This window comes from Aulonocara stuartgranti, assembly GCF_965226115.1.
Source record: "Aulonocara stuartgranti genome assembly, chromosome: 22".
Classification (NCBI taxonomy): Eukaryota; Metazoa; Chordata; class Actinopteri; order Cichliformes; family Cichlidae; genus Aulonocara; species Aulonocara stuartgranti.
The window spans coordinates 4580022-4605672 of record NC_138957.1 but is presented as its reverse complement, the minus strand read 5'-3'; the positions used below and the strand labels follow the sequence as shown (position 1 = coordinate 4605672).

The window sequence follows — 25651 nt, the reverse complement described above, 5'->3', positions numbered from 1 at the left end:
AACAGAGGCGACATGCAACAGAAAAAGAAATGGAGAGGGAAAAACAGGAAAGAGGTTTAAACAGAGAGAGAGGAGGCTGCTGAGATGGGCAGAGGGTGGAAGGATTAAAGCTGACAGAGATGGAGAGCGCATGTGTGAGGAGGTGTGTGTGTGAGGGAGGGAGGGAGTGTATGAAAGCAAAACAAAGTGTCGCAGTAGCCGAGGCAGTGCAGCAGCAGTTCCTGTAGGCGAGCAGCTCCTCACCTCCCAGGTAAAGCGTCGCTCATCCGCCTCCTTCTCCTTCCTTTTTTGACCCGGCATGCTGCTTCTTCTTCTCCTCCTTGCGTATCTCTCAAAAGCATCCACCCTCTTCATCTACACTCACCTCCACCTCCATTGCTTTTTTTTTTGCTTTTTTAAAATTAGACTCCAAGTTGAATTTCGGGCTTTGAAAACCTCACGTCATCGTGTCACATCTTGCACATCTTTCTTAACTTTGGGGTTTTTGGCATCCCTGTGTTTGTGAAAGGGAACATCTGCACATCGCTGCACACTGTGTGTGTGTAGCGACAAGCTGTTCCACCGAGAGAGGGAGGGAGAGAGGCTTGGGAAAGCATGGAGGTATTTAGGGATTCAGTGATGGAAAGATTTTAAAGTGATGTATTTTTTATTATTATTTTTTAAACAACACGATGACATACTAGAAGGGAACGCAGCGATCTGAGTTTGTGGATTGAATAAAGTAGTTGTGGTTGGAATGACATGGAAACGGACAGATGGCAGATGAGCTGCAAAATATTCTGAATCCTAAAGACAAATTCTGTTTGTTGTGGCATGTCAGATAACTGTGACAGGTTTCAGCTTCAGTGCGTGTATGCAAGCTTGTGCAGCGATAATAAAGATGATGATGGTCAGAGCAGAGCACCACAGGGGGAAGAGGCTGCTGATGCACAAACGGACTGAACTGTATTTTTATATATATACATATATATGTATGCATATATGCATTTGTGATTCATTCGTCGCAGGTTTCTGCGTACGTGTGGGTGTGTGTGTGTGACTGTGTGTGCATAGGGGTGCGTGGGTGTGTGTGTGGGATTTGCTGCGTAGGCTTCTCACAGTATAGAAAATGCGTCATCTCACTGTTTGTTTTGGTTCTCTTTCCTCTTCTTCTCTATTCTTCCTTCTTCCATCTGTCCTTTCCTCTCCATCATCCCTCTTTCATCCTTTCCCACGACTGTCATCTCTCTCTCTCCGGATTAAACTCTCACCAATCTCTCTTGGCCCCCTTCCCCACACCCACCCCATGCCCACCCCCCCATCTCTTCTCTTTAATTCCTCCCACTCCCGCCGACCTCCATCCTCTGTCCATCCCAGCGAGGAGGTGTGTAAACATGGCTTCACGGTCATTGTTGACATGCGTGGCTCCAAGTGGGACAGCATCAAGCCTCTGCTGAAGATCCTGCAGGAGTCGTTCCCGTCCTGCATCCACGTCGCGCTCATCATCAAACCGGACAACTTCTGGCAGAAGCAGAGGACCAACTTCGGCAGCTCCAAGTTTGAATTCGAGGTAGGATGTTGAGCCAGTGTTCGAGGCAGTGATAGAATATTTTGATGTCTTACTCAAAAATAGCTTTGGAAGCTGTTGAGTGAATAGAAGCAACAGACAGTGATTTTCATTGAAATAACAGGTTCTGGTTTGTTTCGCACTGCCAGATTAATCAGTGATCTTAACACTGTTAGATTTAAAGACTCGGACTCTGTTTGTGGAGGGGTTGTACTATTCACACTGGTGATGCGGCGCTTTATCATCCAAATATGAGCAGATATCAGCCATGTTGACTGAAATCACCTAACAAGATGGTAGTTATCGAGTGTGTGGCATCAGTTTTGCTCTAGTTTATCAATCAAGAGCTTAAAGACTTTAAAACGGGTTAATTTGTTTTTTCTTTTTGTTTTTTAAATGAAGATTTATTTTATTTCCCTGGTGCAAAGGGGAATAATAAATAACAGGGGGAAACAATATTGCCGTCAACTAAATTCTCACTCAGAATTTGTCCAGAATTTCATTACATTTTTTTCCCTCCCTCTAATAAACGTTATGCGATAAGCAATAACATTCGCAATAATCAGCTGCCTCTCCAGGGAGTCTCGCCTTCTTGGACTGCAGCTGCTAATGCTCGTTCTGCTGTGCAGCCTCGGTCGGTGAGCTTGGCGTAGCGGCGCACGGAGCAGACCTCCACCTGCTGCAGGTTCTGGTTAAAGTGGCCCCAAAAGAACAAGGACTGGCGTCACCAGCTGCAGTCCAAGCTGGTGGAGTTTGAGTCTGTTTGACTGTCGGCAGGTGTTGGATGTTTAGCAGAGACTGAGCTTTCAAAATAAGAGCGAGAGGGTTTAGTAGGTGGCAGGGCTGGATGACCAAAATCTCATACCCCGATTGTGCTAAAAGTAACAGTATAGTACATTTTCTGTCAAATAATATAATGACTACATACAAAGGACTTGTTCTACATTTAAAATTTTGCATTTTAAAGTGGAAAACAATCCATCCAAATGATGAAATAAACACTGGTGTACACAGTTTTGCAACACTGTGAAATAAACAGATGTTTCTATGTCGTCATCGTCGTGTCCACAGCATAGTGGTTAAACGTTTACCTTACATCCAAAAGATCCACGGTTGGAGACACAGACCTTGCCCGGTGAACTCCTACTGCCGATTCTGAGCTCGGATAAATGAAAGTATCCATCTACATGCTGAAAGTACCTTTTTCATCCAGTGTACATCACCTTAATCCTCAGAAGGATTAAAAATTATTATCTAACGATTTATATCGGTCTTTAAAGCGAGGCAGGTTTAGGACGAGGGCGTTAAACATAAAGCTCAGGGGAGCGGGACCAGAATCGGACCAGATCGCCAAAGACTCCAGTCCGGCTCACTGGTTGACTTTGGGAAGTGTGAAGGAGGGCATCAATTTTGGACTTTTAACTGTATTTTGTTGCTTTTTTCTGCTGATAAGGACCTCCCCCATCACCATTCATACTAGACCAAAGTTAATAAGTTGTAAACAATTAAAAGTAAGAAAGTTCCTGTTTTCTGCCATAGAGATGTGTTATTTTGCACTTCTTTTTATGTTAAAATAACTTCTTTACACCAGCCCGGCCCACTGAAGCTCAGAGTGGGCGGTACGTTTCCCACAATGTAAAATGAGTTTGACATCCCTGATTTAAGGGAACTGTTGCAGTTGATATGTGAACATATATATCTCACAGCTGCCTGTTGTCAAGCGTATCAGTTTTACATTTGGCATTTTAAAGGAACTCGTCACAAAAGCATTTTAAAAAGCCCCCACCCTCACCTCCCTCCAATTTGCTGTCAGCTGAGCTGTGATAACAACCGCTCTGCCGCCGCCCCTCCCTCCACACCCCCGAGCTGCTCATTGTCTGCACATTTCATTATTTTCCTCTCCCCGCTGCTTTGGGTGCGTACACCACCAGCCAGCTGTCTGCCATAGGGAAAAACATTTCATCACACCGAACCCAAAAACGGCTCGCTGCAGATCACGAGGACGAGTATTCGTTATGCTGTCAGTCAAGCGATAGAAGGCATTTTCACAGCTAATTAAGTGATGCGTTCACACGAACAGGCTTATTTTTTACCCTCTGACCATTTCGTCGTCATCAACTCGACACTGAAATGTGCACCAGCGGAGCTCTCGACTTCATCTGATTACAAGCCTGTGTAGTAAATGTCTTCTGATGAGAGCGGAATAACAATTCCCCTCCCCCTGTTTGATCTGTCATTAGCCAGCCTTGCTTACTACGATGATCATCAGCTCTCATTTGTTGTGGTGAAACTTGGGTTGGCATAAGCTCCTGTGTTGTCTTTATTGGTTTTTTATGCAGTGCGTTTTTCTGATACGGAGTGGAAATTTTCCCCTCTAGCTTCTGATTATAGCTACGTAGGAGAACGCACAAGTAGGGATGGGTATCGAAAACCGGTTCTTGTTGAGAACCGGTTCCCACTGTTTCAATTCCTTGGAATTGTTTGCCATTTTTGCAAACGATTCCCTTATCGATTCCAGTCGCCCCGAATGACGTCACCACGTTGCGGAGCGTCATTTACCTGGCAGGAAACACGGCGCCTAAGCGGCTCAAACGCTCAAAAGTTTGATTATACTTTATGAGAACCGATGACAACAGGGCAACTTGCAAAGTAGATATTTCATTTAAGGGAGGAAACACTACGAATATGCAAAAGCATTTGCTCACAAAACACGCGATGACACGCGTTTTTAATTCCGCTCCGGACTCGTGAATCTCAACCCAGCAGCAGCGCTAACGTTTGCACGTCCTCTCCCGTTAATGCGGCAGGTAAATAATCAACTAACAGTGCATATTATGTTAGCGCAATCTGCCTTATTACAAGACCTGCCATTACTGTACATGTAGGTGACCATGATGAGAGAGACAGACAGAGTCTGGCTGGCGCTCGCTGACAGTTCTCGCTGCAGTCTACCGGTAGCGTCTCCTTTCAGGCCAGGATAGACTAATGTCACCGAGCAGTGTCTAAGTTTGTGGTCAAAGGCTTGCACCCATTTGCCACAGCAGATGCCCCCGATTTTTGGTAAGTGAATGTGTTTAATTGTGGGCAGGGACATTACTGGATATTCTTGTGTAATTGCCACAGAACAATTTATGTTATACTTTGTTATTGCTACAGAAGAATGTTGCAGCTTTAAGGCAGGGATGACTCCTGGAGTTGCTTTCTCACTGCATATGCTTTATTTCACAATCAGATCGATTCGATAACAAAAACATACAGCAGCTCCTCTCCTACTCCTAGCCCTTCGCTGCGGTGGAAAAAAGAACGACTTCAATCCCCTTCAAGGAACATACGTACAAAATAGTTTTCCTGATACACCAATGGGGCGTTCAATGCCATCTTGTAAATATGAGTACTCTGGCAGAGTAACAGTTCAAATGAAAAATACACCAGAACAAACAAGCAAACAAAAAAAGAAGCGTGGGGTACCTTTGAACCAATGAACAAAGTATAACAATTTATACTTTTTAACATAACCCGACCCCGTCAATATGTGATATGTCTCACAAGAATATTTATTTTATTATTTTACATTTACAATTTTTTTTTCCTGGGGACCCTGTGACACCCCATTGAAGAGCCGTAGGCTGGATCTCTCAAGATCTCACTGTTGGGTTTGTAAGGCCATGTTACTCCTAAATTTCTATCTTGTTCAAAGAGAAGATATAAAACAAAGCTCTGAGCTAATCGACCTTAGTGTTCTCCTTTTAAAAAAAAAAAAAAAAAAAAGAATCGATAAGAGAATCGATAAAGAATCGAATCGTTAAACAGAATCGAAAATGGAATCGGAATCGTTAAAATCTTATCAATACCCATCCCTACGCACAAGTGTGGAAATTTACTGTGATTGCTCACACGTGTATGAACACGACCTCACTGTAGTCTCATTATATCATATTGATCTTTTGATAGGAAGAATAGCCACAGGGAACGTTATAGTTATCCATGCACCGGTCTGTCATGCCGCACAAGCATTGATTGGATAGCGTGCATGTGCATTCATGTGCAGGCTTCATCCCCCCTGTCCATGCTTTATGTTTATGTTTTGCAAAATTGATATAGGGCTGTTGCTAGGACTACAGTTGCGTATGTGTGTGAGCGTCCAGCATTCAGTGTGTGCATCAAGGATTTTTCTCTCGCTTTGTGCAATAGAAACCAGAAGTAGGACATGTTCCTCCCTTTTTGTCATCAGTTCATACACAAAGAAAGCAAAGCTCAGAGAGCCGGTCGCAATCTCTCTTTTTTCCGTTCGATTGTTGATAAATGGCACAGTTCAGCACAAGCATAAAATGCTACCCAAACGTCCCTGGCCGACTATCGCTCCATTCAGCAGAGTACAAATCGGTACAATAGCGAACGCGGCAGCATAAGTATTTTTCCCTGGCAAGAGCCGCTGTGCTTTTTTACCCAAGGACAACAGTGCATCTCTGCATTGTTTGGCCTACACAAAGCCTATCCAAGCGATCGCTCCGACTCCATCCATCTCTGGCCATGTGTGTGGGGGTGTTTTGTGCGGAGGTGGAAACACAGGCAACACAGGGAGACTTTTCCTCGGCGTATCACTGAAATTGATATCATGCTGGGGATTTGAAATTCACTTAAGTCTAACATCAAGGAGGCAAAGAAACGTTGCGGCAGGCTGTTAAAGGTTTAGTTCTGAGTTTTGAAGTCTCAAAGACAACATTTTGGTTTGGGGAGGATCTCTTTGGTAGATGGGGGAGAAGTGTTCTTAAATTAGCAGCATCTCAATGTTATTAATCGCGGAGCTTCTGCTGAAGGTCACATCTCTATGTGACCTTCAGCAGAAGCTCCGCGATCTCCGCATTGTCTTTTCTGTGAGTAAATAAAAATCGTACTTTTCAGCAACGAAACACGGCAGAAGGTGAAAGATTAGAAGCATTTACCACTCAAGTGTCCACCTGAACTCCCTCCTTTAAACCCTCGTTCTTTGCTTCTCGCTCCACTAGACCACCATGGTGTCACTCGAAGGCTTGACGAAAGTGGTGGACCCCTCTCAGCTGACAGCAGACTTTGACGGCAGCCTGGACTACAACCACGAAGAGTGGATAGAGGTACGATCAGCTCAGCCGTCCTGTCACTTCAGACTGTCTGTGCCAAGATCCCCCAAATCCCCAGTGATGTCCAAATCGGATGATTAAGACACAAGTGGACACAGGATTATTCTTCTTTCTGATCTGATTGTTTCCTTCTTAAGACAGTCAACCAAACTGCCCATAAGTGGGTCACCATAACTCAGTGTTTTTTTTTGTTTGCTGGTGTTTCCGTCCAGGTGCGTGTAGCATTTGAGGATTTCTCTGGCCATGCTACCCAAATGCTGGCTCGACTAGAAGAGATGCAGGAAACCGTGTCAAGGAAAGACTTTCCCCAAGACCTGGAAGGAGCCAGACGGATGATAGAAGAGCACGCCACACTGAAGAAGAAAGTCATTAAAGCTCCTATAGAGGAACTGGACACTGAAGGGCAAAGGTAAAAAAACAAAACAGTGGTTTTGCATCTTTCTATATATCATATATAATGTATCAGAAATGCCTGTTTTTAAGTCTTAGTTCTGGTTGTGTATGTGAATCCAGATCATTTGTATGAAAGATGGACAGGGCAACAGGTTGGAGCGTGATCAAGAGTTTGGGCAGTGCTCTTTCCCCCCCCTTTTTTTCTCCTTTTTGGGGTTATCAGTTAACAACGGAGGCTAGCTTGACTGAAACAGTAGCAAAAAGTCTTTGATGTTAATGCAAACATCAAATCTGTTTCCAGATTGCTCCAGCGCATTCAGAGCAGCGAGTCTTTCTCCAATCGCAATGGCAGCAGCGGCGGCAGCAGCAGTAGCGGCAGTGGAGTGTGCAACGCGGACACCCAAGGCCTGGTGCCGCGCATCACCCAGCTGCTGGACAAGCTGCACTCCACCCGGCAGCACCTCCACCAGGCGTGGCACGTCCGCAAGCTCCAACTGGATCAGTGTTTCCAGCTGCGCCTGTTCGAGCAGGATGCAGAGAAGGTCTGTGGCTGGTTCTCTGTGAGCTGTGATGTAGTGATAATCTATAACCAGAGCTGGTGATCACTGCAGGGCACACAAATGCCAATATACATATTTAAAAAAAAATGCAATTACACACACTGAGAAGCATCGACTGATGCTGTTTGCGAAGACCTCGTGTACTGTAGTCGAGCCCTCGGGATCTTAAACACTAAACAGGTTTGCCCTCCTCCACCGTGAGAGGCGGGAAGATGGAGGCTAGCTCACTCGGGTGCACCGCCACCTACTCTGGCTGCCACACAGACGGCTCGGGCGATGACAGCTGCGTCACAAAATAAGAAGAGACAGGGAGAGAAATGCACAGATCTGTGTTGGAGTGAGTAGAATAAAATAGCAGGTTGCAGCAACACAGAGCGAGCTGCAGTCTTGGATACACTGCAGTAGTAGGAGCTTGTTGCTAGGACACCATAGGCCACAAGTTGTTCTCTAAGAGAGCCAGAGAGGATGCTCTTAATAGAGGCAGTCCATTTCTCTGTATGCTGGCCTGGATAGATGTTCGAACACTGCAGCAGTGAGCAAACACGCTCAGGTTTGCCCACACGGCTCAGTCCCAGCTGTTTGTGCCTGTTCTTGCAACAATCTGCAGGAGTTAGTAATGAACCCAACCCTTGTGTGTCTGTGCTTTCATTTTTTTTATTGATATTTTTTCTCTGTGTGTGTATTTGTCGTCATGCTTCAGATGTTCGACTGGATCATGCACAACAAGGGTTTGTTCCTGGCAGGCTACACAGAGATCGGCAACAACCACCCCCATGCTGTGGAGCTGCAAACCCAGCACAGCCACTTCGCCATGAACTGCATGGTGAGACACACACTGATTCGCAGCAGGAGATAATGCTTTTCTTCCCACTTGGACTCAAGTCGGTGCCCTACACTGTATAATAATATAGTTATTGCACTTAGTGTCAAGCTCTACTGCTGGGTTTGAGTGTTTGTTTAGAGCAGCCTGCGCTTCCGTGCGCTTGCACATTTTCTCCATGTTAGGAGCAACACAACCAGGTATTAAGTAATCCTATTCTCTATCCACAGTCCGCCTTACATAACCATTATGAAACTGCTGAGACGAGGAATCAATCCAGCCGCTGAGGGTTTCTGCTCACGGATGAGAAAGAAACAGTAGCAGACCAATAGTGTCTTAAGCTCCTCAGTTTGCCATTTTCTCTGGCCTATTCACTTATTAAACGATGATGTATTAACCGTGTTTTCACGTCTAAGGCACTTTTTTGTCTTTTTTTGCATATGGAAAAAAATACTTTTTTTAAACAAAAAAACTATTTATTGGTATTTCAGAAATAAAAACACAAAAATATGTGCATTATTTTCTGGGTAATGTGCAGCCGTGTGACCTAATACCGATGTTATAATGTAAATTGAGTAATCGTGGAAGCTTTACCTTAAAAATATACCTGAGTACCTGAAGTAAACATGCTCAATGTGCAGAACGACCCATTCTCACAATAATATACCGCTTTAAACCTTCTTTTGGTTCCTCCTCTCAGTTCCTCTCTCGTCTGCACGTACCTGTGGCCTCGGATGTTAGACCAAGTTTTTGCTTCTTTATGAATTAGTGATTGAAAATATTCTGCCATTTCGCGCCTTTCTTCCTCATCGTCCTGTACAGAATGTGTACGTCAACATCAACCGGATCATGTCCGTGGGGAACCGGCTGCTGGAGTCTGGTCACTACGCTTCCCAGCAGATCAAGCAGATCTCAAGTCAGTTGGAGCAGGAGTGGAAGGCGTTCGCCGCCGCATTGGATGAACGTAGCACGCTGTTAGAGATGTCAGCCAGTTTCCATCAGAAATGTGACCAGGTGAGTGTGACGGTTTGGTAAATGGCAAGAAATGTTCATGGACTGAATCTGTTAGAATTTATCGTTTGAGCCTTTAATGTTGTGATTTGAAAAATGCTGGACTCATGCTTTAATTGTTTTCTTTATAAATGAATGGAAATGTCAAAAAAGAATAGATCCTGTACCCTCATTTTAGTAATTAAGCTCAACCCTATCAATTTTTAGCTCTTATGATAAGTAGCTTGTTTCTCAAAAGTCTTAACTAGTCCTTGAACACTGGTTCAGTGGGAACCAATCGGTAAACCTCGTGCTGATGTGCTGTTCAGGTAGCCGAGGTGTTGACCTTTTGTAATGAATGCAAATGAATACACACGTGCACACTTTTTGGATTGTAAAGTACCCATTTGGCTTAATTGAATAAACACTAGCACATACATTTCATTTACGTGTGTGTGTGTGTGTGTGTGTGTGTGTGTGTGTGTGTGTGTGTGTGTGTGTGTGTGTGTGCTGGTATTTTTGCCCGAGCTCATTAGTCTGGCCACTATGGAATGATTCATGGCCTTAAAAAGTACACAAGCAGAATAACAGCCAGGGAACATGGGCGGTGCGACTTTTCCGACCTGGAATGCTGCCGTCATCAGACCAGCCTTTCATGTTTGTAAGATGAAATAGAAAAGGGCATTTTGTTCCCAGAGGTTTTTCCACTCCACACATACATGAAGAGAACAAAGACTTAAAATAAGCTTCTCTTCTGTATGTGATTCCAATTATGATGTGAGAGGTGTTTAAAAGGCAAATCATTAAGATGGAGATATTTCCCAGAGGTCAATCTTAATGATTGTTATGTTTTCACCCATCACTCCTACAGGGGGGTACAGGAAGCTTCTAGGAAGTCACCACAGGCCAATGAACAGCAGGTTCAGCTATAGATAATTCTTCTAATAGATCTCATGGGCAAAAGATGATTTCTGCAGGTTTACACCCAGGCGATGTCTTTCTATGCTCTGCTGTTTCTGACCCCTGGGAAGAGCGCACAGATGTACAGTGGGGCAAAAAAGTATTTAGTCAGCCACCGATTGTGCAAGTTCCCCCACTTAAAATGATGACAGAGGTCAGTAATTTGCACCAGAGGTACACTTCAACTGTGAGAGACAGAATGTGAAAAAAAAAATCCATGAATCCACATGGTAGGATTTGTAAAGAATTTATTCGTAAATTAGGGTGGAAAATAAGTATTTGGTCACCTCAAACAAGGAAAATCTCTGGCTCTCACAGACCTGTAACGTCTTCTGTAAGAAGCTTTTCTGTCCCCCACTCGTTACCTGTATGAATGGCACCTGTTTGAACTCATCTGTATAAAAGACACCTGTCCACAGCCTCAAACAGTCAGACTCCAAACTCCGCCATGGCCAAGACCAAAGAGCTTTCGAAGGACACCAGGAAAAGTATTGTAGACCTGCACCAGACTGGGAAGAGTGAATCTACAATAGGCAAGCAGCTTGGTGTGAAAAAAATCAACTGTGGGAGCAATCATCAGAAAATGGAAGACATACAAGACCACTGATAATCTCCCTCGATCTGGGGCTCCACGCAAGATCTCATCCCGTAGGGTCAAAATGATCATGAGAACGGTGAGCAAAGATCCCAGAACCACACGGGGGGACCTGGTGAATGACCTGCAGAGAGCTGGGACCAAAGTAACAAAGGTCACCATCAGTAACACACTACAACGGCAGGGAATCAAATCCCGCAGTGCCAGACGTGTTCCGCTGCTGAAGCCAGTGCATGTCCAGGCCCGTCTGAAGTTTGCCAGAGAGCACATGGATGATACAGCAGAGGATTGGGAGAATGTCATGTGGTCAGATGAAACCAAAGTAGAACTTTTTGGTATAAACTCAACTCGTCGTGTTTGGAGGAAGAAGAATACTGAGTTGCATCCCAAGAACACCATACCTACTGTGAAGCATGGGGGTGGAAACATCATGCTATGGGGCTGTTTTTCTGCCAAGGGGACAGGACGACTGATCCGTGTTAAGGACAGAATGAATGGGGCCATGTATCGTGAGATTTTGAGCCAAAACCTGCTTCCATCAGTGAGAACTTTGAAGATGAAACGAGGCTGGGTCTTCCAACATGACAATGATCCAAAACACACCGCCCGGGCAACAAAGGAGTGGCTCCGTAAGAAGCATTTGAAAGTCCTGGAGTGGCCTAGCCAGTCTCCAGACCTCAACCCCATAGAAAATCTGTGGCGGGAGTTGAAAGTCCGTGTTGCTCGGCGACAGCCCCAAAACATCACTGCTCTCGAGAAGATCTGCATGGAGGAATGGGCCAAAATACCAGCTACTGTGTGTGCAAACCTGGTAAAGACCTATAGTAAACGTTTGACCTCTGTTATTGCCAACAAAGGTTATGTTACAAAGTATTGAGCTGTATTTTTGTTATTGACCAAATACTTATTTTCCACCCTGATTTACGAATAAATTCTTTACAAATCCTACCATGTGGATTCATGGATTTTTTTTTCACATTCTGTCTCTCACAGTTGAAGTGTACCTCTGGTGCAAATTACTGACCTCTGTCATCATTTTAGGTGGGGGAACTTGCACAATCGGTGGCTGACTAAATACTTTTTTGCCCCACTGTATAAACCACCAGTGTGTCATGTGAACTATGCTTCTCCTCTCGCTGCAGTACATGAGTAATGTGGACTCCTGGTGTAAGGCATGTGGCGAGGTGGACTTGCCTTCTGAGTTACAAGACCTCGAAGATGCCATCCACCATCACCAAGGCCTGTACGAGCACATCACAGCTGCTTACTCGGAGGCAAGTTCACACACACGATGGAGTTAGTCTGCTGTCCAGAGGGCAGAATTAGCTTTAGTGGCATTTATCTTTCCGATTCACATAGAGTTCAAAACATTTTCTAACCTCAGGTGAGTCAAGATGGCAAAACTCTGCTGGACAAGCTGCAGCGACCTTTGACCCCAGGCAGTGCCGATTCACTGACGGCAACGGCAAACTACTCTAAGGCGGTGCACCACGTCCTGGACATCATCCACGAGGTGCTGCATCACCAGAGACAGCTGGAAAACATCTGGCAGCACCGTAAAGTGCGTCTGCACCAGCGCCTGCAGCTCTGCGTGTTTCAGCAGGACGTCCAGCAGGTACGCACACGTTTCCAGTTTACTGCGTGTATTTTTGTTTATACCTTCATGCATGCGCGCATTTGTTCGAGCACACTGCAATTCCAAGGACCGAGCTTAATTGCCAGGGTTAGACATTAATTTGAAAATAGCAGGCTAGGCTTATGGCTAGATGAATACTACACTTAATAGAGGGTTTGATTGCAACCGCAGGCATGTTTCCTATCGACATGTCCTTGAGTTATTTGCTGGGACGATGCACGTTCAGTCCTCACATGTCGCTGTGGATAGGAGCACTGGATGAAGGCCTGAAATAAAAAGGCTTTCTGCAGAATAAAAGCTTGCATACTGTAATCAAATGGTCCCAACATGACAATACCGCTGCACACTGTCCAAAAATCATAGGCATTCCTCAGTGTGTTGACATGGCAACTATTGCTATGGCAACTGAATTGGGTCATATGGCCATGCAGATGCTGTTCATCCTAAGAAGGACAAAGTGCACAGAGGGGAGTGTGCAAAGAAAGACTCCGTGCTGTGGCTCCTGTTAACCGCGCTCATGGTTATTTCTGCCATTCCTTTGCACTCATGTACAGGTTTCATCATTAACACTTGTGGCAGTAATACCACGTCAGAGCGCCCCCTTGTGGTGTTATACGTTTCACAGTGGGTAATGTGGTCTTTGCACAGGTTTTGGACTGGATAGAAAACCATGGCGAGGCCTTCCTCAGCAAACACACAGGGGTGGGAAAGTCTCTCCACCGAGCCAGAGCTCTCCAGAAACGCCATGAAGACTTTGAGGAAGTGGCACAGGTAGCTTGATTCCTGGCCTTTTGTCAGGTTTAAACCAGTGCACCAGTCACTGCATTGCTGGTGTTTGTATTGTTTCTGTGTGCTGTTTTTCTTCTTCTTTTGCCACTGTAATGTTTTCTACTCTGTTGTGTCTCCATGTTATTATATTAATTTACAATCTTTGGGCATTTCACTATTAGTGAAAGACACTCTGACTCATTGGGGGAAAAAATGGAAAAAAAGTAAAGGTGCAGTGAGGGTTAGCAAATCTCGGCTATGCTAAAGCTTATTAGCTTTAATTTGTTAATGTAAAATATTAGCTATTCAAGCTAGCAGAGATACTTTAGTTTTTGTTTATAAAGACTTAGTTTCTAGGTTTTATTGTTTGACATTGTTGGTTTTATTAGTTTCTGTGTTAGCTTAACTCTATTTTCTAAATAGTTTTTTATGAACAGTATTTGTCCCAAGTAAAAGTTAACGCATTCCCAGCATTTTGTGAAGGTGTTTGGCCAAGGTCAGGTTCTTGCCTTGATTTTAGTTGATTAAAATAATTTTACAAACTAGATAAGCTCTTAGTAGGTTTTTAACAATTTCACCCAAAGTAATGTGTAGACACCTGCTGCACACACAGACTTGCATCTGCATGTGCAGCTGTTTGCAGTAAAAATGTCTTAATGCCAGCTTACCCCGTGACTCTTCAGTTTGGGTTATACTGCCATATATGGTTGAGATGTTGTATTAACTGTACTGGTTTTTTATTTTTATTTTTTTATCTGTTTATATAAACACTAAGAAGTGGTGTGCACCTGCTACATCTGTGTTCCTACTCTTTGCTTGCATATATTTATCTAACACCTTCAGTTACTGCATACTATATTTATACAGCAAGCATGTAAAATATTACTTGCATATACTTAAAAATACTATGTTTTGCATTTGTTACAGCTGTAATCCTTTTATATTTCCACACTAGTAGTGTAGAATACTCCGACAGCCTCATTAACTTTAACCAAAAAATATCAACAACTTGTTGACGTCCCACCGTAACACAGCCATTTGTTTCCGTTTGCTTCTGCACCTTTCTTTGTATATCCCCTTCACCCGCTGTCTGTATGTTTCCTTTCACTACCTATTTCTGTGAAGCTCTGCTGTCACTGATTTAATCAGTATACACGTCTTCATATCCTGTTTTTTATTTTTGTCTCTGCCTGTACGATCTCTCTCTCTCTCTCTCTCTCTCTGCCCATCTTCGAACTGCATTGCGCTTGTTTTACACTGCCTTCTTCAGCTAATCCGTCTCCCCCTTTACCTCCGGCCTCGGTGTAGAATACGTACACCAATGCAGACAAGCTGCTGGAGGCGGCCGAGCAGCTGGCCCAGACAGGAGAGTGCGACCCAGAGGAGATCTACCAGGCCGCCCACCAGCTCGAAGACAGGATCCAAGACTTTGTTCGCCGCGTGGAGCAGCGCAAAGTCCTGCTGGACATGTCTGTCGCCTTCCACACGCACGTCAAAGAGGTGGGCAGGAGGGATGACATAACGTTGAAGTGGATGGTGGGCTGCGTGTGTGTGTGGTTGAGAGCTTTCACAGGGCTCTCTGAGCAAGAGGGAAATAATTACCAGGTGAAATGTTTATATTTTGTGTTTAATGGACTTAGTCAGAGCGCAATTAACGTTGTTCAAACTGGTGAGAGGACTCGGTCAGTAACTATACTGTCCTCCCTTTAGGTTCTGATAATCGCCATTTGTAATACAGAAAAAGGTGATTAATGTATGCCGGATCCTGTCCTGTGGTCAGGGTGAGAACACGAGTGTTAACAAAAAAGAGGTGTCACACAGGCTCATGTATATGCAGTGTATGAGACTTACCAGAAACCCAGTGGATAAACTATTAGACTAGTTTACCTGCAATCAAACTGAATAAGATTTCTAAAAAATCTGACCCTTCTTCTAGTTGTGGACATGGCTGGAGGAGCTCCAGAAGGAGCTGCTGGACGACGTTTATGCCGAGTCTGTGGAGGCCGTCCAGGATCTGATCAAGCGCTTCGGCCAGCAGCAGCAGACCACGCTGCAGGTCACCGTCAACGTCATCAAGGAGGGAGAGGACCTCATCCAGCAGCTCAGGTAGTGCAAATGAGATTGTATTTCGAGTATGGACTCTCAAAACAAAGATGTTCTGATGCAAAAGTAATCCTTAAAATCCGTTCAGCTACTAGTAACAGATAATGGTGCACATGTTCTGCCCACGTATATGCAGGGATATTAAAACGTGTCAAGACAAGGAGGGAAGAAAAAACTCATGTCTCCTTATGTAATAGTACTCGTCCCGTGTCTCTCTCAGTTGTAGTTTTGGCAGGTTAATTTAACAGGGGATGAGTTTGGAATTCAAATTTGTGGCGAAAGCGCAAAATATTCAATATGTGTCATTTTGAAGACGTTAATGGCAGTGCGTGAAAAGCGACAAAGCTGAGAGGCAAGGAGGAGGTGTTGGAGAAGAGGATTCAGTTGACCCTCATTATCCAGCTTTATTTTTATGCAGAGGACGTTCCAGTCCCCCCCCCCCCCAGTTTTTTCCTCTTTCTTTCTCTCTTTGCTTGCTCTCCACGGTGTATTGGCTCCACGGTGAAGTCTTACATAACACTGCTTTTAAAAATGCGTGTCCAATGGTGTGACACTCTCCCCAGGAGGCAACTGTAACTCCACACACCTTCTGCTAACGAGTGTGCGCAGGACTAGGAGTGCACCCGCTGCACAGATTAACCAATGCGATCGGCCAATCAGAACACACCTGACCTCCGATTCTTTGCTTGCTCATATTTAGCCTCCCCAAAACTGTTGTATCTGTGAGACTGATGAGTCAGAATGTGTATGAGCTGCTTCATTTTCTCTCTCTCTTCTCAAACAAAAATATATGCATCTTTGCAGACCCCGTTGCCCACGCGACATGTGCGCTTCGGAGCGATTTAGGCCGTTTTAATTCTTTATAAATTTGAACGATTGGCATCTGGTTGAGAGTGAGAGCTGTGAAAGGCTGGGACTGGGTCCACAGTTGCCACTAATTTGTATTTATTAATTAATTCATTCACCTCTTGTAATAAATACGTATTCATTATTATTTTTTCTAGCTCTAAAATCCCTGAAAATATGCAATAGTCCTTCTCTTTAAAAAGAGATGAGGAGCTTCTGTAATTTTGTGGAACCAGCTCCCAGTTTGGGATCGGGACACAGATGCTGTCTGTGCTTTTCAGGTGACACTAACCCCCCCAAGTTACACTGTAATAGTTCTAGGCTGCTGGGGGCTTCCCATGATCCAGTTTCACTCTCAATGTGTTCAGACACCTCTAATCTCTCTTTTGTCCCGTCTCCCTCCCCCCACTCTCAACCAGTCACGGCTCTGATTGTGGTTTTGGTTCTGCCGGATTTTTCTTCCTGTTAAACGGGAGTTTTTCCTTTCCACTGTTGCCAAGTGCTTGCTCACAGAGGGTCGTCTGATTTGTTTATTCAATTTAATATTCGCATTAACACTTCTGTGCAGGTTTAATGTTTTGTCTTACTTTATGAAGATCCCAGCTCGATGGCTTAAATGCACGACTTCAGTTTTCCTTTGTGGTGAAACAGTAAAATATATGTTGCTATTTTGGCTCCAGTGCTGTGTTATGGACTAGAAATCTTTCTCATTAAGTAATGAAATCCATTTAAGATTGCTGACAGGCTGCAGGATTTCAAACACTCAATATATTGTCACAAAAATGAAGGACAGAGGGAGTCTGTCACGATGCTGGGTGCTCCTATTAAACATGCCCACAGTTTTAATATGTGCATTGAATATGTAATTCCTCAAATACAGCGTCTCAGTTTCTTCTGCTCTGTGTGGTGTAAGTGAGCGGACATCCCAAATATTGTCCCCTTACAAACATAACTGGCACAGAAGTCTCACTCGGGAGTCATTCAACCCTCCTGTTTAAGAGGGACAGCCAATCAGAAGAAGGAAAACATAAAGGGGCAGCTGCTTGTGATTTGGCTGAACCAAATCCTGATATAAGACAGTATATCGGCACAATGGCTCTCCCTGTTGTGCTGCGGTGTCCCTTTAAAGCTGCTCTGCGTCCCTTGTTTTTATGGTCAGCACTTCATCACATGGTTTAATAGCCGTTTGTGCATTTGTGTTGCAGGGACTCCGCCATCTCCAGCAACAAGACGCCCCACAACAGCTCCATCAACCACATCGAGAGCGTCCTCCAGCAGCTGGATGAAGCCCAGGCACAGATGGAGGAGCTCTTCCAGGAGAGGAAGATCAAACTGGAGCTCTTCCTGCAGCTCCGCATCTTTGAGAGGGATGCCATTGATGTGAGTCCTCATAGGTGGATTTGTTTCCACAGGAAGCTGTTTATACGAAAGAAACTCTCAGTTCAGCCTCACTCACTGCACTTTTAGCTGTAAATGGTTCAGCTACAACTGATCAGTGTCACTTCTCTCTCATCAGACATTTGAATACCTCCCCTGTACCCTAAATTACAAATTATTGACTATTCTAATGATCGTTAGAATAGTTTGTGTATTTTTTCCAAGGTTAGACTACCTTTGCTAACTGCTGATGCAAACCCAGTCATTTTATTTGAGAAGCAAGGTCTGAAATGTGACACAAACTGCTCCGTTCATAAAAGAGCGTCAGTGCTTACTCCTAGTAGGCTTTCAAGAGGTAAACATTCAAAGAAAGGGGAGGAAATTAGGACATCAAACACTGTCAAGACGGGTGGAGGAGAATTGAACTGTTCTCAGTGACAGCCCAGTTATCTGCCATTATAAGAATGTTTAAACAGTCTTAAGCAAACTGTAGAGACCTGATGTCCACAAAGAAGGAATGCAGAAGCACTAGAAACCGTTTTTTGTAGCTAAGCAACAATAATCCCTCGATAGCTCTGAAAATGAGGTCACGGGTGCTTCAAGTACAAAGACGGTTGCGTGTGGACACAGAATCGAACAGCCTGTGCTTCTGTATAATGTATAAGTGAAAATGTGCTGTTCACACGTTTAAATGCAAAAGTATTTTTCATTTAGAATTAATGATATTGGAAGAATAATGCGTGTAATTTGTATGAAAAACATCTACCCACGCAGCATTGTGCCTTAGTGCAGCAATCTCACAGACTCGTGACTCACTAAAGCTACTCTATACTACGCTTCCTTTAAATTCAATCTCTTCCCTCCTCAGATCATCTCTGACCTGGAGTCGTGGAACGAGGAGCTGACAGGTCAGATGAATGACTTTGACACGGAGGACCTGACGCTGGCCGAGCAGAGGCTCCAGCACCACGCTGACAAGGCCTTGACCATGAACAACCTCACCTTCGATGTGATCCACCAGGGCCAGGAGCTGCTGCAGTATGTCAACGAAGTCCAGGCCTCCGGTGAGTCCGCTCCTCAGACTCCATTATTTTTTTTAGACATTTTCTTATTACCAGTTCTTCATCTGCCCTTAAGTGCTGTAAAGTAAACCTGTGGAGGTGTTTGACTGTCGCCCGGTGGCCTCCCTCAGACCTCTGTCATCTTCCATCTGAGGGTGTAGTCAGGATGTAGCTCATGTTGGCTGCTGCTGCACAGATTTCTGTGTTGGCTACCTTAGTTTTAATATTGATGCTGTGTAGGTGTCGCGGGTCAGATTCAGTCAGCGTTTGTGATGAGAGGCACCCACTCACTAACCATAATAACTCACCTGTGATCTCACATGCTAATAGGTGCTCTGTAAAACGGCACAAGGAATGGTTGCGCCATGCCACGTGTATTAAACATGAGTTTGAATTGATGCACACGTGACTGATAATTAAGACTGTCGGGAAAGTTATTTGACTTGCTCCTCCACACCAAGTCTTATACGGTTACGCGTCTTCCATCCAGGTGTGGAGCTGCTGTGCGATCGGGATGTGGACATGGCCACGCGGGTTCAGGACTTGCTGGAGTTTCTTCATGAAAAGCAGCAAGAGCTCGATTTAGCAGCTGAGCAGCACCGCAGACACCTGGAGCAGTGTGTCCAGCTGAGACACCTGCAGGCAGAAGTCAAGCAGGTAAAATGCCTGGTCACATACCTGCAGCAAGGCACCATCTGCAGGTTAAACAGGTTCAAACGCCAGAATACCAAGAAATCTGCAAGTTCTGTGAGGAAAAAGCTCTCTCTGTCTCTCTTACAGGTTCTGGGTTGGATTCGTAATGGCGAGTCGATGCTAAACGCTGGTCTGATAACAGCCAGCTCCCTGCAGGAAGCTGAGCAGCTGCAGAGGGAACACGAACAATTTCAGCATGCTATTGAGGTAACAGAGTTTGTGTTATCCCATCAGCCCGTTTGAAGCTAGATTTCTCCTCTTCTTTGACTAACTGTAATCCTGATCTTTCCCCTTTCTGCAGAAAACACACCAGAGTGCCCTGCAGGTTCAGCAGAAAGCGGAGGCTCTGCTTCAGGCCAACCACTACGACATGGACCTGATCAGAGACTGTGCCGAGAGCGTGGCTTCACACTGGCAACAGCTCATGCTGAAGATGGAGGACCGACTCAAGCTTGTCAATGCCTCTGTCGCCTTCTACAAGACCTCTGAACAGGTATGAGAGAAGAGTTAGCTTTACCGTCTCCTCGACAGTCCACACAAACACAACTGACTGCACGTTTCTCTCAACAGGTGTGCAGCGTGTTGGAGAGCTTGGAGCAAGAGTACAAGAGAGAGGAGGACTGGTGTGGAGGAGCTGACAAACTGGGACCCAACTGTGAAACAGACCACGTCACCCCCATGATCAGCAAGCACCTGGAGCAGAAGGAGGCCTTCCTAAAAGTAACACACACACTCCCACACACACAGAGTATGAGTCAGAATCAGAGCGGAGCAAAGCTTTAACTCACACTTCTGATCTTACTGTGCGTGTTTTACGTTTTAATTAGGCGTGCACGCTGGCAAGGAGAAATGCGGATGTCTTCCTCAAGTACATGCACAGGAACAGTGTTAACATGCCCGGGATGCTGAGCCACGTCAAAGCACCAGAACAGCAGGTCAAAAGTGAGTATAAGAAGACACGTTTAACATCATGCAGACTTTCTAATCAACAGCCTCGTTAGCCCTCGTTTTGATAAAGTCCAGCAAAAGTTTGTTTTACCTTTCATTTGAATTCACATTGACACATATTTAATAGCGCTGCGTAAGACATGAGATGCACACCAACTGTGCGCTCACTTCTCGCATTGACACTAAAAGAAAATGAATGTTTCCCCTGCAGTTGAAGTGGAGGCACTAAAACACCATAAACAGACAAATTTGAACTAACAGAGATTTAAACTGTGTGCTCGTTTGAGCCGTTGATGCATCGTGGGAGGTTGCTGCAGAGACGTTGTACTTATTTGATTTGATTCCAGAGGCTGAACCTTACCTCTGCTTCTACACTGAGCACTGAGATCACTGGAGCCAGTTCACAGTTGAGCAGCTGTACTAGATTCACTTTAGGGGTAAAAGTACTAAATAAAAGCAACTAAATACAAGAACACCACTGTGATGTTGTAGTAGGATGGCACTGTTGCAACAAGTCACAGAGCGATGTCGCCGAGCGCATAATCGTCACGAGCTCTCTGCTGACAAAAACAGTGCTGCGCAGCTCCTGTAGATGTGACGCTGTAATAGGATGGCACCGTGGTGGGAAGATTCTACAGTTTATGTTTAATGTTCGGTTCTGAAAGAGATCGATCGACGGTGCTGCCTGCACCTTTGTTGATATTGTTACATGTGAATTATTTAATGTTATAGTAACTGTGAATAATTCACTCGTGCAGTCAGTCATCTGTCTGAAGACGGACCTCCTTCAGATTTTTCCACCATTGTTTAAAAAATAATAATTCTGTCAGTGGCAGAAAATAATCTGTTACATGGCTGCTGGTTCAGTCTGTGTTTGTTCCTTCATATTAGAATTAAGAAAAGTTCAGGATTAAGAACAGTAAACAAACAGAAACAGTTTAATTCACTCTAGAAACGAACTGAAACTAAACCGAATTGAAAAAAAATATTAAAAAGTATTCAAATGAAAAAACATCTAAGAAAATATAGGAACTCAAACATGATGGAGTCAAACACTGAAAGACTCCGATAACCGATAAATGATCAAAACCACTGGCTCCTAATGTTTGAAGTAGGAGCACAGTGTAAGTAAAGATTACTTACAAACATGTTTGGAACACCGCCGGTGGTGCTGGGAAAACCTGACCCTGCAGCAGAGCTGTGGTGACGAACACTGAGCCAAATCATAGCGAGGGGAGTTTGAGCAAAATGGTTCTTACACTTTGCACTGTGGCTGCAGGAAGGTTCTTACCTTTTGGCTTAAATCTCTTTCTCCCTGTTTTGCGTGTAGACATCCTTAATGAGCTACTGCAAAGAGAGAACCGCGTTCTCCACTTCTGGACGATGAAGAAACGCAGGCTGGATCAATGCCAGCAGTACGTGGTGTTTGAACGGAGCGCCAAACAGGTACGCAAAGCGCACGCTGCAATTTTACAGCGACACATCTACACACTCTACTTATGACAAACATCCTCTGTGTGTTTTTAAGGCTCTGGAGTGGATTCACGACACCGGGGAGTTTTACCTGTCCACACACACATCCACAGGCTCGAGTATCCATCACACGCAGGAGCTGCTGAAGGAACATGAGGAATTCCACATCACAGCCAAGGTTGGGCTCGCGAACGTGCGCACAGAAACCTTGTGTTGATCTTTGCATGCATGTGCGTCAGGACCACATTGGCTCTGTTTCTCTCCTTCTTAGCAAACTAAGGAGCGCGTTAAGCTGCTGATCCAGCTGGCCGATGGTTTCTGCGAGAAAGGCCACAGTCATGCAGGGGAGATCAAAAAATGGGTGACAGCTGTGGACAAGCGCTATCGAGACTTTTCGCTGCGCATGGACAAGTACCGCTGCAGTCTTGAGAAAGCTCTGGGCATCTCCTCCGACTCCAACAAGGCGGTGAGTGCTCAGGTTTTTTGCTAGGCAGCTGCTCGCTCTGTACCCCGAAACCTAAACTTTCACTTTGCTTCTCTCCGTGTCAGAGCAAGGATCTCCAGTTGGACATCATCCCAGCCACGGCTCCAGGGTCAGAGGTCAAGCTGAGGGATGCTGCCGCCCATGAGCTGAATGAGGAGAAACGCAAATCTGCACGCAGAAAGGAGTATGTTACCACCTCCTGCTTTATAATATCAGAAAAACAGAAAAATTAATAGATGAAGAATAATTCTTATTTAGCAAATTGGCAAGTGCTCCAGGTTATACCTGAAGAATTGTTTAGCTAGTAGTTAAAAGCTCCTCGTGTGAACAGTCTTTGTTGTACGTCAGCAACATTTTTTCCCACTTGTTGAAAAATGTTTTATTACTGCAAAGCACTCAGAGTTAACAGACTATGAGCAGGTTACCTGCCAGTGTCCCTGTCCACAGCAGTGTCAGCACTGAACCTGGTCAATAGCTGGAAGAGGAGCTCAGTGTAAATGTATATACATAATGAACCTGCTTGATTTACGCTCCTCCGTCCGGCCTCCTCTCTGCTGTGCCAGCACAAAAACTGCAGACTGAACCATCGAGCTGTGGCTCAGAACAAATGAGTGGACGGACACAGTCCAGGAAAAAGCGCCTGCATCATTTTTATATGAGCGGCACAAATCACAAGCATGATTTCCGTCATTCATGGCTTGCTTTATGACCACGTCTTATGGCCCATAAGTCATCGTTCATTAATGTAAATGGTTGAAGTCGACAGGCTGAAAGGGAGCTGCTGATTTATCACCGCGTGAACAAGGATGATATGAAAATTGCTAATTTGTGTCGCTGTGTGTTTTGTGTGTGTTCAGGTTCATCATGGCAGAGCTGATTCAGACAGAGAAAGCCTACGTGCGAGACCTGCGGGAGTGCATGGATGTAAGTTCAACTTGTCAACCCACCACTGTTAACCTGCTTAGTGCAGAGTTGTGCAACAACTTTTCAACTAAATTTAAAAATCTTTCAGAATCCTACTATGAAAAATAAAACCATTATTATTCTTATAGTTATGATCTCCTCTTTCCTCCATTGCAGACCTACCTGTGGGAGATGACCAGTGGAGTGGAGGAGATTCCTCCAGGGATCCTCAACAAGGAGCACATCATCTTTGGAAACATGCAAGACCTTTATGAATTCCACCATAAGTAAGAAACGTGTCCTCCTTCCACTATTTTTCATTTTTAGAGAAAGCTCTAATCTTTTCTTCTGGTATCTCATGGTTCTGTCTCTCTTTCTTTTTTCTTTCAATCAGCATCTTCCTCAAAGAGTTGGAGAAATATGAGCAGCTACCAGAGGATGTTGGGCATTGCTTCGTCACATGGGTATGTATTATTGTGTCTTACAGAGAAATGTATTTTGTACTGTGTACGTGTGCATTTAGATTTCTAAGTAATGCATATGAGCTTTTTTCTACTCCTGGCTCAGTATGATGTCATGTCAGGAACATAGCTCTGGCTGTTAGCACAGAAGCCCCACCCACCTGCTCTTCTAACCTTTTGTTTACAAGGAGTAGCCAATCAAAAGAAGGCTGGCTTAAAGCAAAAAGCAAAAGGCTTGTTTCAGAAAGAGAAACATAAATTAAGGTTATTTTGAACAGTGGCTCTGCAGACATATTCCCAGCAGTGTCCACAAATTAAAAAAATGGAGCTGGAAATGAGCATCAATGGTCCCTTTAATATTTCTGGAAGTAAGAAAAATGGTTCATAAGCTGAGATCTGATGGGTATTAATTTTTCATTGTCATCTGTTTCTTTCTTGGTCAAGGCTGATAAGTTCCAGATGTATGTGAACTACTGTAAGAACAAGCCGGACTCCACCCAGCTCATACTGGAGCATGCTGGCAACTACTTTGATGTGAGTACCACCTTTGATCACTGAGATGAGACTGAATGTCAGTCACGTACAGTCACCTCACTGTTCTCCTCTGTTAATGGCAGGAAATTCAACAGAGGCACCGACTGGCCAACTCCATCTCATCCTATCTGATCAAGCCAGTGCAGAGAATCACCAAGTATCAGCTCCTGCTGAAGGTAAGCCACCACAGCGAAAAAAACAACAAGATGCTTGTATTGAGCATCTCCATGGTTCCTGTTGTCATGGTTTCTGTGCCCGCGTCCTGTTTAGGAGTTGTTGACGTGCTGCGAAGAAGGTAAAGGAGAGATCAAGGACGGCCTGGAGGTGATGCTCAGTGTTCCCAAGAAAGCCAACGATGCCATGCACCTCTCAATGCTGGAAGGTCAGACATTGATCACGTATTTGTACTATTAGCTATAATTTCACAGCAAACCTCTGTGTGTTTATTCTTTAATGATTTTTCATCAAGTCATCCTCTGGCCTTTTTCTCCAGGTTTTGATGAAAACATCGAGTCGCAGGGTGAGCTCATTCTCCAGGATTCATTCCAGGTCTGGGATCCAAAGACTCTGATCCGAAAGGGACGAGAGCGCCACCTCTTCCTCTTTGAGATGTCTCTTGTTTTCAGCAAGGAGGTCAAAGACTCAAATGGCCGGAGCAAATACATCTATAAGAGCAAACTCTTTGTAAGTACACGATGATGAAGTCAGGAGCATTTTTGTGATTATGGAAACCTCAGAACTTTACACAGTTACAAAAATTTAAATCATTTGACAGTCGCAAAGTAAAGTTGACGTTTTCTCATATTACTCTTCCTTGCAGACATCAGAGTTAGGGGTGACTGAACACGTTGAAGGAGACCCCTGTAAGTTTGCTCTATGGGTGGGACGCACCCCGACCTCTGACAACAAGATTGTACTCAAGGTAAAACACTCCTCCTCCTCCTCCTCCTTGCTTCGCAGACTCCTCCTCTTGGGTTGGACCAATATAGCTTCCTGAAGCAAATCTGATGAGTAATTTGGTCTCAATAAAGTCCAAATACTAGCATTGAAAATACGTGAATCTTCCATGTGAGTGTGCTGAAAGCATAAATATTGGTCTAACCCAGTTTCCTCTCCACATTCAGACCTTTTCTATTCTTCTTCTTATCTCTACTGTCCTCTCTTCTGTCCCGTTTAAATGCATGAGCAGCTTCAGGGTGGCTGAGAAGCTTTCTGTAGTCACTCTTCTGTCTCCTCCTTCCTTCTCGTCTTCCAGCCTGGTTAGATTTCTGCTTTTGTTCCATCTGTTAACAAAACACGGCACACATGTGTATATCTGGGGCTGTGTTTTCTGTGGATGTTTGTATCTCTAATTCTCTATGTGGGCCGACATGCTTCCACCAA

The 25651-nt window shown here is 44.5% G+C and overlaps 1 protein-coding gene and 1 long non-coding RNA gene across 17 annotated transcripts in view; both read left to right on the top strand.

Annotated features, from left to right (window-relative positions):
* The window catches only part of LOC309698320 (triple functional domain protein), an 80669-nt gene that overhangs the window by 39302 nt on the left and 15716 nt on the right, over positions 1-25651 (top strand). For 15 of the 16 annotated variants that reach the window (XM_082520655.1, XM_082520651.1, XM_082520649.1 and 12 more), the window contains 30 exons: positions 1357-1549; positions 6553-6657; positions 6876-7072; positions 7358-7598; positions 8317-8439; positions 9259-9450; positions 12124-12255; positions 12366-12596; positions 13266-13388; positions 14694-14885; positions 15322-15491; positions 17540-17714; positions 18580-18775; positions 19263-19429; positions 19553-19672; positions 19767-19958; positions 20036-20185; positions 20293-20407; positions 21744-21859; positions 21942-22064; positions 22158-22352; positions 22436-22554; positions 23228-23294; positions 23451-23560; positions 23668-23737; positions 24179-24268; positions 24352-24444; positions 24539-24650; positions 24762-24952; positions 25089-25190. In XM_082520655.1, coding sequence (XP_082376781.1) covers positions 1357-1549; positions 6553-6657; positions 6876-7072; positions 7358-7598; positions 8317-8439; positions 9259-9450; positions 12124-12255; positions 12366-12596; positions 13266-13388; positions 14694-14885; positions 15322-15491; positions 17540-17714; positions 18580-18775; positions 19263-19429; positions 19553-19672; positions 19767-19958; positions 20036-20185; positions 20293-20407; positions 21744-21859; positions 21942-22064; positions 22158-22352; positions 22436-22554; positions 23228-23294; positions 23451-23560; positions 23668-23737; positions 24179-24268; positions 24352-24444; positions 24539-24650; positions 24762-24952; positions 25089-25190 — 4402 coding nt within the window. Of the gene's footprint in view, positions 1-144; positions 251-1356; positions 1550-6552; positions 6658-6875; positions 7073-7357; positions 7599-8316; positions 8440-9258; positions 9451-12123; positions 12256-12365; positions 12597-13265; positions 13389-14693; positions 14886-15321; positions 15492-17539; positions 17715-18579; positions 18776-19262; positions 19430-19552; positions 19673-19766; positions 19959-20035; positions 20186-20292; positions 20408-21743; positions 21860-21941; positions 22065-22157; positions 22353-22435; positions 22555-23227; positions 23295-23450; positions 23561-23667; positions 23738-24178; positions 24269-24351; positions 24445-24538; positions 24651-24761; positions 24953-25088; positions 25191-25651 lie in introns of those variants that run through there. The other variant, XM_082520653.1, reaches the window with a different exon arrangement.
* Positions 3956-4784, top strand: LOC309698321. The gene is made up of 2 exons (XR_014274063.1): positions 3956-4353; positions 4432-4784. It is a non-coding gene; the product is annotated as an uncharacterized lncRNA (long non-coding RNA).